Genomic DNA, 15006 nt, shown 5'->3' with positions numbered 1-15006 from the left:
AAAAGAAAATTTGGTATTTTCTCTTTCATTTTTTGTTCGGTGCATCAGGAGATTGAGAGCTAGTTTCGGAGGAGACTAGACTCACCCTTCTTTTTACCATGTACAGTTAAAAATGAAAAGATACAATCAAATTTTAATGCACTTTTATATACAAAAATGACTGAGATCTGATATTCTCTCTCTCTCTCTCTCTATATATATATATATATTCTTCATATCTTTTGCACAAATTCTAGAGTCATGAAAAATGACAAGTTACATTGCAAGAACAAAGGCTGGCCAGTATTGGAGAGTAAACAATGGCGAATCGCACAAATTGGCCTCATGATGTTTTAAAATCTAGAAAAGCCAATACTTTTTTCTAGCTGCCCTGGTGGGAACATCTGTAAATAAATTCAGGAAAATAGTCAGGATTATTTGTGAATTAGGTAGACTTAGGGCTAACAGTGTCAAAGAAGGGAAAATTGTAAACAGCAATTAAAGCAAATAGTTGGGTTCATCACCTCCACTTCCGTATAACGAATTATAATGCACTTCACTCCAAAAGCTCAGCCAGAGCTCTAGAAAACAGAAAGAGGCAAAATGTAAACATTATCAGATAAAAGCAATGCAAATTTGAAATAAAAGGCATCCACAGACCACAATACGTATCTAAAAATAAGACGAGGAAAACAAAGGAAGATTTTCAAGTTTTCTTGATAATGACCAGAGACTTTTAACAGAATTTGTGAGTTGAAGGCCACTCTTTTCCAATGGTCCTAATTGTGATTATGCTACATAAATTATTTACCATTCAATTGTTGCCGACACCAAACACACCGTACTCGTTTGCTAGGGGTCTATACTTAAAAATAATCTGTCCCTGAAACTGCATGGACATTTTCTAGAAAACGAAGTGATGTAGGACAAGGGGGAACAACGAAAATCTGACTTAGAAATATTGGGGCAGATCTGGTAACACTTCTGTTTTGAGGGTTTAGGGGTAGGTGTTGGTGGGGAAAGAGCTGGAAAATAATAGGATTATAGGGTTTCCAAGGGACTAAGGATTAGTAGGGTTTAGGGATGAAACAAAGGAGAACAATCAAGGTTTGGGCAGCTGTTCCTGTGCTGTGAACAGTGAAGTATATAAAATAAAAGATAAATTCTAGGCATCAAACCTAGACTTCCTAAGCATCACATTTAGAAAAATACTACTCATCCTGAAGAATAACTCCCTCGAGCTGAGTTAATTCAAACCTGATTCCCCCCAACCAAAAAATAAAAAAAGAACCCAGAGAAACTACTAAAGAATGCAAAGAAAAAGGAAAGTTAAAAATAAAAGGGGATCAACAGTTCAAATATGTGTTATGAAACCTTCAAATGAAAAATATACCAAATTGAATGTCCACATCTTTCACGATAGTTTTATATACCAAAGAACTAGGGTATCGGACACTTCATCATTTTAATACACGTTTCAAGTACTCAACTATTCCAATTAGTCTGATCTTTTTAAAAGGCCTATCCACTATCCAATACTACTCCTGTCAAGCATTTTATGATAAAGTGACTGCTCTCAAGAAGTGCTTCACAACCCAAGATTTTCACCATTGCACCCAGCAATGTTCACTATTTTATCATTTCTGTAAACCATTTTGGTCTATCAATTGTGTCAGTAAGCATTTTCCTTCAGTGAGGGATCAACACCTAGAAGATAAATTTTCCAAATGTAGAGGATGATTTCAAAGATTTATGGAATTGACATTCTTGATAGAAATCCAGAAATCTGTCCGCATCCCAGCTCTGGGATCCAGCACTGCCGTCGCTCACCAGAAACCCACTGGCCTGTGATTCCGTGTTGATATATGAGAGGTAGAGAGAGAGAAGAGGCAAAGGTAGCAATGAACAGTGTCTGAATATGTCTAGGGAGGACACTGTTCATTGTTAAGAATTGTTGACAACTTATTGAGTCTGAAGTGCGAGGTTTGGGGCTGGGTTTAGTTTCTACTTTTATTTTTTTCACTAGTGGTCGTTTTGGAGAGGCTGCTGTAAGTGCTCTTAGATCTCTATTTGAATGGACGTTAAATTCTACTCCTTTTAACACTAATACTATGACTTTTTAGCTGATATGAACTTTAGAAAATACTTATGTACTTCTTTTTTTTTTTAATTTTTTTTTACTTTTTTGGGTTTTCCTTGTATACTGTCCTGTACTAGGGTTGCGCTGCTTTTAGCCATCTTTTACTGATATTGATTAATTATTTTAAAAAAAGAAAGAACCTAACATGGTAGTGTCGAGAGTAGGGATGACAATTTTTCCCCGCCCCGCTTAACCTGCCCCTCCCCGCTTCACTTTGTGCGGGTTTTTCCTACCTTGCAAAGGTGGTGGGGCGGGGATGGGTTTAAACTTTTTAGATCCATCCCGCCCCGCCCCTCCCCGTCCCCGCTCCGCATTGCTAAGGGTTAAAATTGCAAAATTTTCATACCCTAAAACCCTACTATTTAAATAAACATATTAATATTAGCTTATTTTATTCTACCCAATGTGGTTCTCTACCTTTATTTTGTTATGTGTTATACTATGAGATTTTTTTTTTTTTTAATGATTGTTCCTGTTAAACACTTAGATATATTATTCAATTTTTTTCTAAAAATTGATTTGATTTAATGGGATAAAATTAGTCGTAATTTCAAGTATATTTTTATTAATGAAATAGGTTTCTTTAAAATTTTTTTACTAATTGTAAGGTAAATTAACAAAAAGTAAAGTTTTACAGGGTGGGGCGGGGTTTCACGGGGCCCAAAGTAGTGGGGATGGGGTGAGAAAGTTTTCCTTGTCATGCGGGGCGGGGACGAAGACCCCATCCTTCGGCCCCGCCCTGCCCCATTGCCATCCCTAGTCGAGAGGGGGGAGAGGGGGTGGAACCTGATAGCATTTGGCTACAAAATAGCTATGGTACTATAAACAACACAAGATATAATATTTATACAGGAAGAGAATAAAGAAGTACAGCTGAAAATAAACATCATAATTTGAAAAGAAATCTGTTTGAATAATATTTACCTCTGGTGGGATTCTTGTCTTTCGGAAGGATCTCAATATAACAAGTGTCTCGAAAAGAGGTTACTAAACAGATTTTGGCATCAAACTGCAAAATGTGTGATAGGTCAGAAACCAATGCCCAGAGAAATTAATAAATATTAAAAAATGTAAAGGATAAAAACCAATAAGAAAACAATAAATACATGAAAATAAAGACAATAAGATATAATAAGAGAGATTGAATTTGACCAATAAAATAATAAACATGACATGATCACAATCACTAAAAAAATCTTTTGGTGCGTGTCCTAATTTTTTAGCAGTCTTCACAAGCAAGGGGTTCATGCAATGCTGACTAAGAAAAGCCTATTAAGTTAATGTAATCTTCAAGAAATTGAAAGCCAATGCCAAGTTATTTGACTTGTTACACAATATCAGCATCGGGTATAAATGTAGAAACAAAGTCACTGCTGATTGCTGACAGGACATAATTGCATGGGCAAATTTTCCCAAATCTTAAGAAGATTCCAAAACCTTTTTTTGCAATCTCGCAACTTTAAAAAAAAAAAAAAAAATCATTTTCCCCTCTCTCTCTCTCTCTCACATACACACGCACACACACAAACACAGACAGAGCTTTGATTAATAAATAAATAAGTGCTTCTGACAAACCAGATCTGTAGGTGCTACAATTTAATCAAGGCTCTTTTGGTTAATGGATATCAAAAACCTCTTTTGGTTTGGCACTTATGGTGTACAATGTGTTGAGTTTTTTATTTTTATTTTTTATTTTTTATTTTTTAAATAAATTGTTACAACAAGTTGGGGAAGGGATTCGAACCTTTGTTCTCCTCATAAAAAAATAAACTAAGCAATGCCACCGAATTACAAGGCTCTTGGCACAATAAGTCGATATTTTAATGCTAATAAGAACTTTTGGTTAGATGTCGGCTCTCTAAATGATTACTGCCAGCATAAGTCCTGACCATCAAAAACCTCTTTGGGCTGGCACGTTTGGTGTACCAGCAGTTCAATGAATTACTAATTGTCATTTCCTATCTTGTCAATGTGGACTTATTTGGAACTTGGTTAAATGTCAACACTATAAAACCATGCCACTAACAAACATACACACCATCAAGAGTAATAAATCAATAAATAAGTAAACACACACACTCCTGATCCCTAAACAATTTGGCATGTGACAAACAACTTCTAAGACTGGGTTGTATAGAATTCTTAGAATATGTTTGGTACACTATAATGGGCATAGTAATGTAATAGTTATTCTTATGGTTTAGTTATTCGGTAGTTTGGTTATGTTTTTATTACAAGAAATAATCATTATTTATGAATAGATATTCTTTAAAATGAGGAATAACTATTCCTCCCTAAAAGGGTTGTAATAGCTATTCTTTAATAGGTGTAATAATTTCAAAAATTAATATATTTCTAAATAAACAAACTTTTCATGTGCACATAACAATTACGGAAATAAAAAATCATAAAAATTTCTCTCTCAATTTTAAAAAATATTATTTTTTATGAAATATAATTGTATGGGTAAGATATTTCTTAAAATATATTTTAAGTTTATTCTAATATTATAATGTACAACCAAACTTATGAATAGGTTTGGTTATTCCATTACAACACATTTTACCTAGTAATAAAGATTACTATTTCTGTCGTAATTCACATTCAGTGTACCAAACGTCCTCTTAATATTTTTTAATAATACAGGAGAGATACAATGGAAGCTCCTTCATAATTCTACAGAAATCAATTATCTTTAGTAGTTTCTGCATATTCATCAGTAATTTCCGTTCTTCTGGTTCTTGATACACAAAATATGATATAGTCTATAAACACACAGATCGAATCAGGTTCTCCAAGTTTGGTGTCGTCAATAATAACACAGAATCCCTTGTTTCATTTGAGGAAATAAGCCAATGGCTTCCTTCAATGTCATGTTCAATATCTGTCCACCCCCCCCCCCCCCCCCCCCTCCTCTTTTATTTTTTCCTTTCTTCTCTTTGAATAAGACAAAAGAGCTAATATAGGACAAATTGGGGAATTTACATATGTATGTATTAGGCCAACGTGCCTATTGCTAAAAATGGTCAATTTTATAAGATTCCTTGTAGAATTAGGATTATCAGTTTGACTAGCAAAATAAAACCTAATATATACTAACTTGGACCTAAAGAAAATAAACCTAAGATACTTAGAATACCCTAGAAGATTCTAGACTCAACGAAATTACCAAAATACCCTTAATTCGCAGGAATTGCAAAAATTACAGATTTTCTCCCGAATATAAAATTGACCATAACTAATCAAATAAATAAAAAACCCAAACTAAAAATTGTTTTAACCCTAAAAGACTCATAGTTAGACCATTAAAATGACACAAATTTCACTTCACAAGAGGACCCAATAAAATAATTCTTGAATAGGCGAATTTGCAAAGTAAAAGCATATTAATCTTCCATGACTTCATCACTTGGAATAATTCAACCTCGAATTTTGAAGTGTTGAAGTATAAAAACCCTTGAACTTGAAATTTTTACCAATTCTTCAATCACTTTTGGATGCAGCAGCACAAATAAAGAATCTTCCTTTTCCACCATGTTGCTAAATTCATATGGAATAATGAAATCAATGATTAGAGGGCTTTGCAAATTAAAATCTGGTTTAGAATGACCCATAGCAATGACATCAACATCTTCCTTGGTCTTGAAATTTCCATGATCAACTTCATGCTCATCTTTCCCCTTTGTGATCATTGTCATGCTTGTACCACATTCCGTTGGCTTTTTGTTAAGGTGGACTTGTGGGGAATCATAAGGCTGACTTTCTTCCTTTAAGGCCACACCTTGAGGTACTAAACCAATATGCAATTGAGGGTGCTGTAACAGCAAGTTTTCAGTGCTGCATCTATCAAATTTGAAGGGGTAACGGGTGCAATGTTTTGCCAACAAGGGTGGGGATAAACTAGGCTCTAACTTAGGATCACTAAATTGTTTATAAATTGCTACTCTAACATGATATTTAGCCAAAATAGCAACTTCCAGCTTCTTCATATCATCTCGGCTTGAGCATAATTTGTCAAGCTTTGCATCTATAGAATTCAACTTCTCATCCATTCAATTAACCTTCTCACATAATTGATGCAAAGCTTGAGACAAAGTCACCATAATTTTTAGTAAGAAAATTTTCACAAAGAACTTGTGCTAGGATTTTCGATCTGATACCAAATTGATGTAGGATAAATTAGGGAATTTGTCTAAGTGTGTTCGTGGTGGGTTTAGGGTTATGAAAGAAGAAAAATTAGAGAGACATTAATGGTGTCTAGGGGATGTACGGACAGTAACTTTAGAAAAAGAAGATGAAGAAAAGAAAGAGAAGAGAGAAGGAGAAAGAACCAACAAAGGCCAATGTGCCTATTGCTCAAAACACTCAATTTTATAAACCAACTCATTTTGTCATCGTTGAATATATTGAGCACAATATACATAGACTCTTGTTTGTACTAGTAGTAATAGGACTCCAAGTAGTATTAGGACATTAGTTTGATTAGTAAAATAAAACCTAATAAAAACTAACTTTGACCTAAAGAAAATAAACATGAGATACTTAGAATACCCTAGAAGATTCAAGACAACTAAATTACCAAAATACCCTTAATCCACAGGAATTGTAGAAGTTACATATATGCCGCTGAATATAAAATTGACCATAACTAATAACATAAAAACCCAAATTAAAAACTGTTTTAACCCTGAAAGACACATACTTAGACCATTAAAATGACATGACTTTCCCTTCAACTGGACTTCACAGGAGGACCCAATTAGATAATTCTTGAATAGGAGAATTTTCAAAGTGATAGCATATTAATCTTCCATGACTTCATCAAGAGCATAGTGAAAATTTGATTTTTGATTGTTTACATTTTACCCATTTGTGTTTTAGGTCTAATTAGATTTGCCAACTGGTTTTTTCAAAACTTGCACTCTATTCACCTAAGGTCACATCCTTCGACATTTTTTCAGCCCTAAATCACATGCCTTGAGAGATGGCCCAGAAAACTCCATAGCAACTTCATCCCAATTTGATTACATTAAAGCTCATGAACCAAAAACAAATATTAGACCTCAAATTGATAAAGTGCAGCTTTTCAAATGAAATATTGGCAATTTGAGCCATATCACATGCAAGTATAAACCCCTCCCCCCCCCCCCCCCCCCACACCAAAACACCCGTTGTAGGCAAACACAACTCCCAAACTTCATTTATAAAATGATACCCCAAACCAAAAAAAAACTTTAACGAGAAATTTGTGATATGAAGAACGTAGTGTAAAAAATATTTTCTAAGAGATCTCAAAAGCTGAGTCATAAAAAGGATTGATAAAGATTAAACTCACTCGGTCTGCAGCTGCCTGTAGAGTAATATGATCTCCCCACTCACCTGATCTAGTAGAATAAAAGATTGAATGAAAATTGTATTAGCGTTTACTCACATATCAACATGCTTTCTGGTTTGCAATAAAAAAAATAGGAATCACCACAGATGTCTCACTTTTTCATCTTCTTTATGTAGCTTCTGTACTTCTCTGGGACATAACCTTCATAGAATTTTCTGAAATGCTTTAGCTGAAAAAATAATAATAATAATAGTAAGCGACATACAGTGATTATTCATTTTGCATCAGAATTCAGAATTCACAACCTTTTCATAATATATTAAAATTGGCAAAATGCACACAAAAAAAACATAGGTCTTATTTCTACTCTATATATTTTAACATTTGCATTATTTTAAAAAGTGAAGGTAAACTAATAATATCTGGGATTAGAAATAGGCTATTATAAGAGAGTGATTTTTAGGTTAAGGTTGCTCATACAATGATATAGACCAAGAGAAAATTGAAAACAAGCAACCACAAGAAAATTATTTTAAAAAATTGTGGATTCCCAAAATACCAACTAGAGAAATTGATGATGTAAACATGGTATCACTTTTCTTGATATTTTGAATCTAGTCTTCTTTCCATATCAACAATATCAACACCATTATTGAGACAAAACTGCATAAATGTGGAAAATTTATGGAACATTAGAGTTCTTCTAAGGCCACAACAAAAACCCACAACAGCTAAGGTGTCAATCCACCATAGGTCAAAATAAAATGAAATCAAATAATATTATACCAAGACCCTCCACAACTCAAAACAAGGATGCTGTGAATATGCTGTGAGACTTTGTTGCGTCCTTAGACTTTCTCAACAGTCTATGAGTAACAATGCCAGCTATTGAATCTAGTGGTCATCCCATATCAACACCTAGAACTGTCAATAAATCAATAAATGATCTTGTAATCCCAAATCAAAGAAGTAACTGCAACACTCTATTGCATCTTTCTCAACACTTAGTAATAATCAACAGAAGTGATGCATTCCAGCAATCATGTGGACAATTCTGAGCAAAAGGACGGACCTTGGGCTAGCTCAATCCAATTGAAAGCCCAGTCCAAACAAGAACTCATGTAAGACATGAATCATAATGAGTATGCAACACCACTTTCTAGAACAGGATGTGTGTGTGTGTGTGTGTGTAGTAAATACTATATTGCATGTGTATATATGCTTCATTCCTTGTATCTAGAAAATATTATGATTATATCTCCTTTGTTATTGCACTATAAGATGAGCTATAATATATATATATATATATATATATATATTATAGGATTTGGACTTGTGGTTTTTGTTACATGATGATTGCTCTTTATCATCAGGCCAAGACATCAATTGGTTTTTGGTATAGGCAGGATCCAAACTTAGGTCCCTTATTTGACAATAAGATACTTCATTAGTTGAGTTAACTGGAACGCACACTATAAGCTAATTTATGTAGTGAAGTATTTTCAAAGTGCTGCTACTCCCAAGAATAAAAAAGACCAGCAATATAGCAAGTAGTAACAGGTTTTGGCAAATGATAGTAAAAGACTTGAACTAAAAACTTAAAATTCAAGAGACCATAGTAAAGACACCATGTATTATTTTAAACAATGCACAAGCTCCTAAGAAGACTTTTAAATACACTATTTATGCTAGGTCTAGCAACCATACAGTATCGACTGATAATTGCACATATATCTTTCTAATCTTAATCATCAAAAATCACTAAAGTTTATGCACATGAACTCTTTAAAATGCTAGAAACATAGATGCAGTTTGTAAAGGTAACATAAAGTAGGACAAATTAAGAACAAATAGGACAGGACTCATGTTGGCTGTTGAGTTGATTCTATTAAACAAGAAGCCGTGCTAGGGCTTGCTTTTACAGCAGGCTGCTTGGATGCTCCTGCATCAATCTCCCTATTTTTCTACTTCATAAACCTGACGATGATAGTATCATATCAAAACACCGGCAAAATTGGGTAAACATTACCCCACCTCACCCCAGATTGATAATCTGCTCTAATGTCATTAAATATTACAGATAAGAACATGGAGCACCCAATATCAATGATGGTCAACATCATCTAAAAAATGGGCATAAGAACCATTAAAAGATCAGAGTATTTGCCCCAGGGAAACAGTCTTCTGAGCATCATCAAATCATAACTAATAACATTTCCAACTTGCATGTTTAATATTAGCTAAATAACTGAATGCAATAGTGAAGTTTTATCAACTATACCTGCTTGATGACCTGCTTCCTTACATGCTTGTGATAATCCGGATTGCGAAACAACTGATCTGCTACAGCTCGAAACTGTCCAACAATTTGATCAAATATTTTATTAAATACAGGCAAAGAGAAAACTATCCAAAGAAAGGGTTGTGCATAAGTTGACAGAAAAAGAAATCAATAGTGAATTGAACCTGACAATTCCCATCACCCTCCATTTGCAGTTCAGCTAATCCATATGTTACCAACCTATGAAAAACGAATTCATTATCACCCAGCAAACACAAGCCACATAACATGCACATTTACGGTATGGAGTATACAAATCCTGATGATGAACCATTAATGTCAAATCGTCAATAATCATTCCCATTAGCATTTCTTTTAGCCAGATTTACACTATATTATCACATAGCATAACTATAAATATAGTTACTATGCTCTATTTAGCTTCATTGTGTTACTTTGCCAATATAGTATTCTCATAAGAGGCCAACCAAAAAGGATGTCATGGAGTAAAACAGAAGCCAAGAGAAGTTACTGAAATGCAAATTAAAATGTAAAGAACCTGGAAAATCCAAAAAAGAAGATGGGAGTGCTGCCATCAAAACTGAATTTTAATGAAAGAGTGACCATAGAAACAACCTGGGAAAGCACTTAGCTCCCTTTGACCATACTGGCAATTATTATAAGTTAATGATGAACATTTTTTTTTCTCTTTTTTGAAGTAATGATGAACACATTAAATAAGTTAACTCCACAATGCACAGTGAGCCCTGAACCAAGGATAATCTCACAATAGGTTATGGAAATTTACAATTTTACAATATATATATATATATATATATAGAGAGAGAGAGAGAGAGAGAGAGAGAGAGCTCATAATGGAGTCAGAACCTTTCAGACAGCCGCTCATGGTCTAAGGTTGCATCATTTACATCAGGAATTTCCCCATTAACCCGGGGAGTATGCTGCCAACACAGTTGATCAATAAGTACATAGGTAGCAGGGTAATTAATGCAAAGTTATCCAAATTACAACAATACAGATGAAAGAAGATTATTTTGTGAGCCTTAGTCAAATGCTAATCAACAAAACAAGTAAAGAAGGCGGAGAGATACATATGATTGATTCTAAAACTAACAAGTAACAAAAACTCAGGAAAAAGTTCAAAAGAATCCCAATGTAGATTGACGGACTTAATAGAGTAAGCAGTGCCACCTAGATAACCACAACAGCACAGCCACGAACAAGGCAAATACTAAAATTTAGTGTAATGAAAATAGAAACAATAGAATACATGTACTTTTACATAACACAGACAGAGAAGGGAAGACTAGATCTACATCCTGATCAATTAAGAATGCCTAAGTTATAAGATGCCAGACTGTATATACTATGACCCTGTTTTTTGGGACAAGTAACAACTATAAGCACCATGAACCAACAGAGAATAATTATACATGGTCATGCTATATCTTTTAATTTATTTTATAAGTAACATAGTCATGCTATATCTGACACCTCTACTCTACTTTTCATTTACAGTAATACATAAAAACAAGGATTTATAGGGCATCTTTGAAATTTTGATTATAGCAGCTTGAACAGTGTCTTATTACTTGACAATGTGAAACTCTTTCAAATAAATATCTCAATTGGCCACTTATACATCATTAAGTGAGGATGAAGGGAATATGGATGATTTTTAAGCTCATTTGTCTCTATCAGCACTACAAAGTTGGATAGAGTTTGACCCAAACTTTGCAAATTTACCGAAAAAAAGAAAAGAAATGGACATGGTTACAATACTTTGCCAAAAACTCTAAATATTGAATCGCACAAAAACCAGTACCTTTATTTAATCAAAAATAAAATAAAAATTGATTCACTCAAAAACCAGATGACTTCAGCACTAGCTTAAACAGTTAACCAGAAGGCTTCAGCAGTAGTTGAAGTGGTTAACCTGACAATGTGCTCTGTGAAAGAATGCATAACAAATCTTACTGATTTAAACAAACAGAAAAAGTAATTATAGATTGCTATAGACTGTGATGTAGGACAACCTAGGCTTCCCACCTAGATTAATCCCACTGTAGACCTTAGGCTTCACCACCTAAGGTTGTTTGGATTCACCACCAAACGTAATGTAAACTTTGCACGAATAATCACTGAATAATATTAATAATCGTCTGAATACAAAAGAAACCTTCTGGAGCTTTATATACAGCTTCTAGGAATCACAATGATAAAGATAAACTCTCCTAATACGAATTACAAATTCCAAAAAAGAAGGAGGATTTAAAATAAAATGCGAGATCTAAAAACATATCTCTCCGTGGTGCCGGTGGTTAGTTCTACTAAGCAATCTCAAATACTAATCCAATACTAATCAAATACTAAACTAATCCTTATCTAAGGATATAAAATTCCATCCCTATCATAACTCAAACTAAATAAATAAAAACATTAAAATCTAAAATTATCCAAGGAAAATCCAAAATAAAATATTGAGACAGTTTCTGGTTGTGCTTTGCATCACTAATACTACAAACATATCTACAAAAAGGCCAATTTACATGACAAGCATGTTTATAAATAATTTTACATTAAGAAGGCATCAGCCATGAGTTATCATTAAGCATACCGGAATGGAATCCAAATGGGAGAGTCTCTTCCCAAGCCTGCGATCAAATTTTGAACTTTCCTCTTCGGCTAAGATGCTTGCAATGGTTTGGTCATCCTCGGTATCCTGGAAACTGCTACTCAAACTTGAACTCGAGCTTGCACTTGCATTGATATGACTGTCATCCATACTACCTCAACTGAAACAGATGGCTAATACAACCCTGCAAAGCATGTCAAAATAAAATAAGTCAATGAATTAACTTGATCTATACAGTACACAGAGTACACGCATAGATGTCCACGCACCAAGTGCCTGTTTGCCATAGCTTATTTTCAGCTTATGAACAATATTTCAGAGTCCTAATTATTAAGCCTAATAAACCAATGAAAATAAGTTCTCCCAAACTGAGTACTAATACAAATATAGGGTTATTAAGGATCCATATATGCACACACCTAATAAACCATTACGCGCGTATAAACACATACATAAAAAAGACCCCATCCCAGATCCTTATCCGAACAAATAAGGAATACCCAGATGCTTATATCCATGAAAGTTACAGAAGAAAACATGGAAACCCAAAATCGATTACTTGTTCTTCTTCATGAATTCTCTATTCAGTCATAGGAAAAGAACAGAAAACCCATACGGATGAAATGAATCTTACTTTATATTGGGTTGTTGTTTTAGGTTGTTGTTTTAGATTCTTCAACCGAGGCTCAAATTACTGTCTTATCGTCAAGCAACAGAGAAGAAAACAAAATAAATAAATAAAAATAAACTAACTAAAATAACGGATACCCAGAAGTCAAATAGGAAGGAAGACAATCAAAGAACAGCAATAACAATATATTCGTCAAGCTCTGTGCTTCCAAAAAAGAAGCATACAAAAAAATAGTAAACCCAGATTTCAGTACTTTTTTAAATTTTGTTTTGTTTTCTGAACAAGCAAACAGAGGCAACGAACTTCAACAAATTGGAATCAGAATAATAATAGAGAGAGAATAGCGGTTACCCAAATTTGGAAGAATTCAAGGAAGGAAGGCGTCCAAGTTTGTAGTGTGTGTTTTATGACTAACGCTTCATTTCAAGAGTTGTACTAAACGTAACTCTTTCTTTCTCCGTCAATCGCCGACAAGAAACCTACACATGTTCACACAATACTAGTTGAATATTTTTTCCAAATAACCTTAAGGCGAAAATCACATTTTCGTCCCTATATTTTCACGCGATTTTCACATTGTTTCCTATATTTTATTTTTACCGTTTTTAGTCCTTATTTAGAAAAACGCCTTCTGTTCTAGTCCTTTCCATCAGTGCCGTTAGGGCACTGACCTATGTGGCAAACGGAATTATTAAAATAATAATAAAAAAATTTATTTTGTCATTAAAAAATGTCAAGTCAGCATTTAAATTTTAAAAAATAATTTATTAATTTTAATTAAATAAAAAAATAAAAAAACAGAAATAAAAATAAAAAATCACATTAATTGAGATTGAAGTGTGTTTTGAGCAAGAACAACAAGAACACAATCCTAGATCCAAGAACACAAACCCAGAAATTAAAAAAAAAAAAAAAATTAGAGAACGAACTAGACATCAAGAGTTTGAACTAAGAAGATGAAAGATCTGGGTTTTAATCACAGAACGAGATCTTGGATTTGAACACACAGCCAAAAGGATAATCAATTTTATTCAAGCTAACAACTAAATAAACAAAAACTGATAGAAAATTCATATTATTTAAACTCCAAAAAAAAAAAAAAAACCATTTCCAATCTGAAAGAAATCCATAAAATTACAAAACACACCTCGTCCTCGGCATTGCAGTGGTGCTTGTAAATAGCTTGGAGAAAATGGCAGCGATCGAACAAGGGCTTGATATCGCCACCGGTGGTAGCAAAAGTCACGGCGGCATGGTGTAACCTCTCGAGCTCAAAACGTATAGCCTTGTGAAAGAACAAGAAGATTAGGATCGGGGGCTTAAGCGACGAGTTCTTCAAACAAGTCTTTGACGGTGTGGGCTCCATAGCTTTCACTGGTCCCGCCATTACCGCCACGCCTCCACCACCGTCTTGGTGTTGTAGGCCCGGAAATGGTGTCCCCATTCCGAATAAGATTTTTCAAAACCCTAGATTTTACTCTCTTTCTGTTTCTCTGGGCTTTGGCTTTTTGTTTTTGTTATTGTTAAATGGGTTTTTGCGCTTTCAACGTGAATCGGAGTTTGGAGCTAAAAGTTTGTTCAAATCCAGGATCTTGCTCTATGATTAAAACACAGATCTTTCATCTTCTTAGTTTAATCTCTTGATGTCTAGTTCATTCTCTCTTTTTTTTTTTTTTTTTTTTTTTTTTTTTTTTTTTTTTCAATTTCTGGGATTGTGTTCTTGATTTGGGATTGTGTTCTTTGTTGTTTTTGGGTTTGTGCTGGTTTTATTTTAATTTTTTGGGTTTGTGTTTTGTGTTTGTTTTCATGTTTAATTCCTTGTTCGGGTTTAATTTGATGTTCTTATTTATTGGGTTTTGATTTTTGGATTTTAATTTTGTGTTCTTAGATCTGAGTTTGTGTTCTTGCAATTGTTGTTCTTGCTTAAGACACACTTCAATCTCAATTAATGTGATTTTTTATTTTTATTTCTGTTTTTTATTTT

At 33.8% G+C, this 15006-nt stretch overlaps 1 protein-coding gene across 2 annotated transcripts; it reads right to left on the bottom strand.

Moving 5' to 3' along the window:
- LOC126721113 (OVARIAN TUMOR DOMAIN-containing deubiquitinating enzyme 11) lies at positions 1–13535 on the bottom strand. 2 transcript variants are annotated; one of them, XM_050424137.1, is made up of 10 exons: positions 13374–13535; positions 12374–12575; positions 10624–10697; positions 9921–9975; positions 9736–9810; positions 7610–7683; positions 7455–7503; positions 3044–3128; positions 504–560; positions 1–383 (listed from the first exon to the last, which is right to left on the bottom strand). In XM_050424137.1, the coding sequence occupies exons 2-10, from the start codon at positions 12539–12541 to the stop codon at positions 340–342; spliced, it is 681 nt and encodes a 226-aa protein (XP_050280094.1). In that variant the 5' UTR covers positions 12542–12575; positions 13374–13535; the 3' UTR covers positions 1–339. The 2 variants fall into 2 exon arrangements, with proteins under 2 accessions (XP_050280094.1, XP_050280095.1); XM_050424138.1 differs by lacking the exon at positions 13374–13535 and adding an exon at positions 13026–13327.
- Between the last annotated feature and the right edge of the window lie 1471 nt (positions 13536–15006).

The sequence above is a fragment of the Quercus robur genome, chromosome 4 (genome assembly GCF_932294415.1).
Source record: "Quercus robur chromosome 4, dhQueRobu3.1, whole genome shotgun sequence".
Classification (NCBI taxonomy): domain Eukaryota; kingdom Viridiplantae; phylum Streptophyta; class Magnoliopsida; order Fagales; family Fagaceae; genus Quercus; species Quercus robur.
This window is presented reverse-complemented; position numbering and strand designations above follow the sequence as displayed.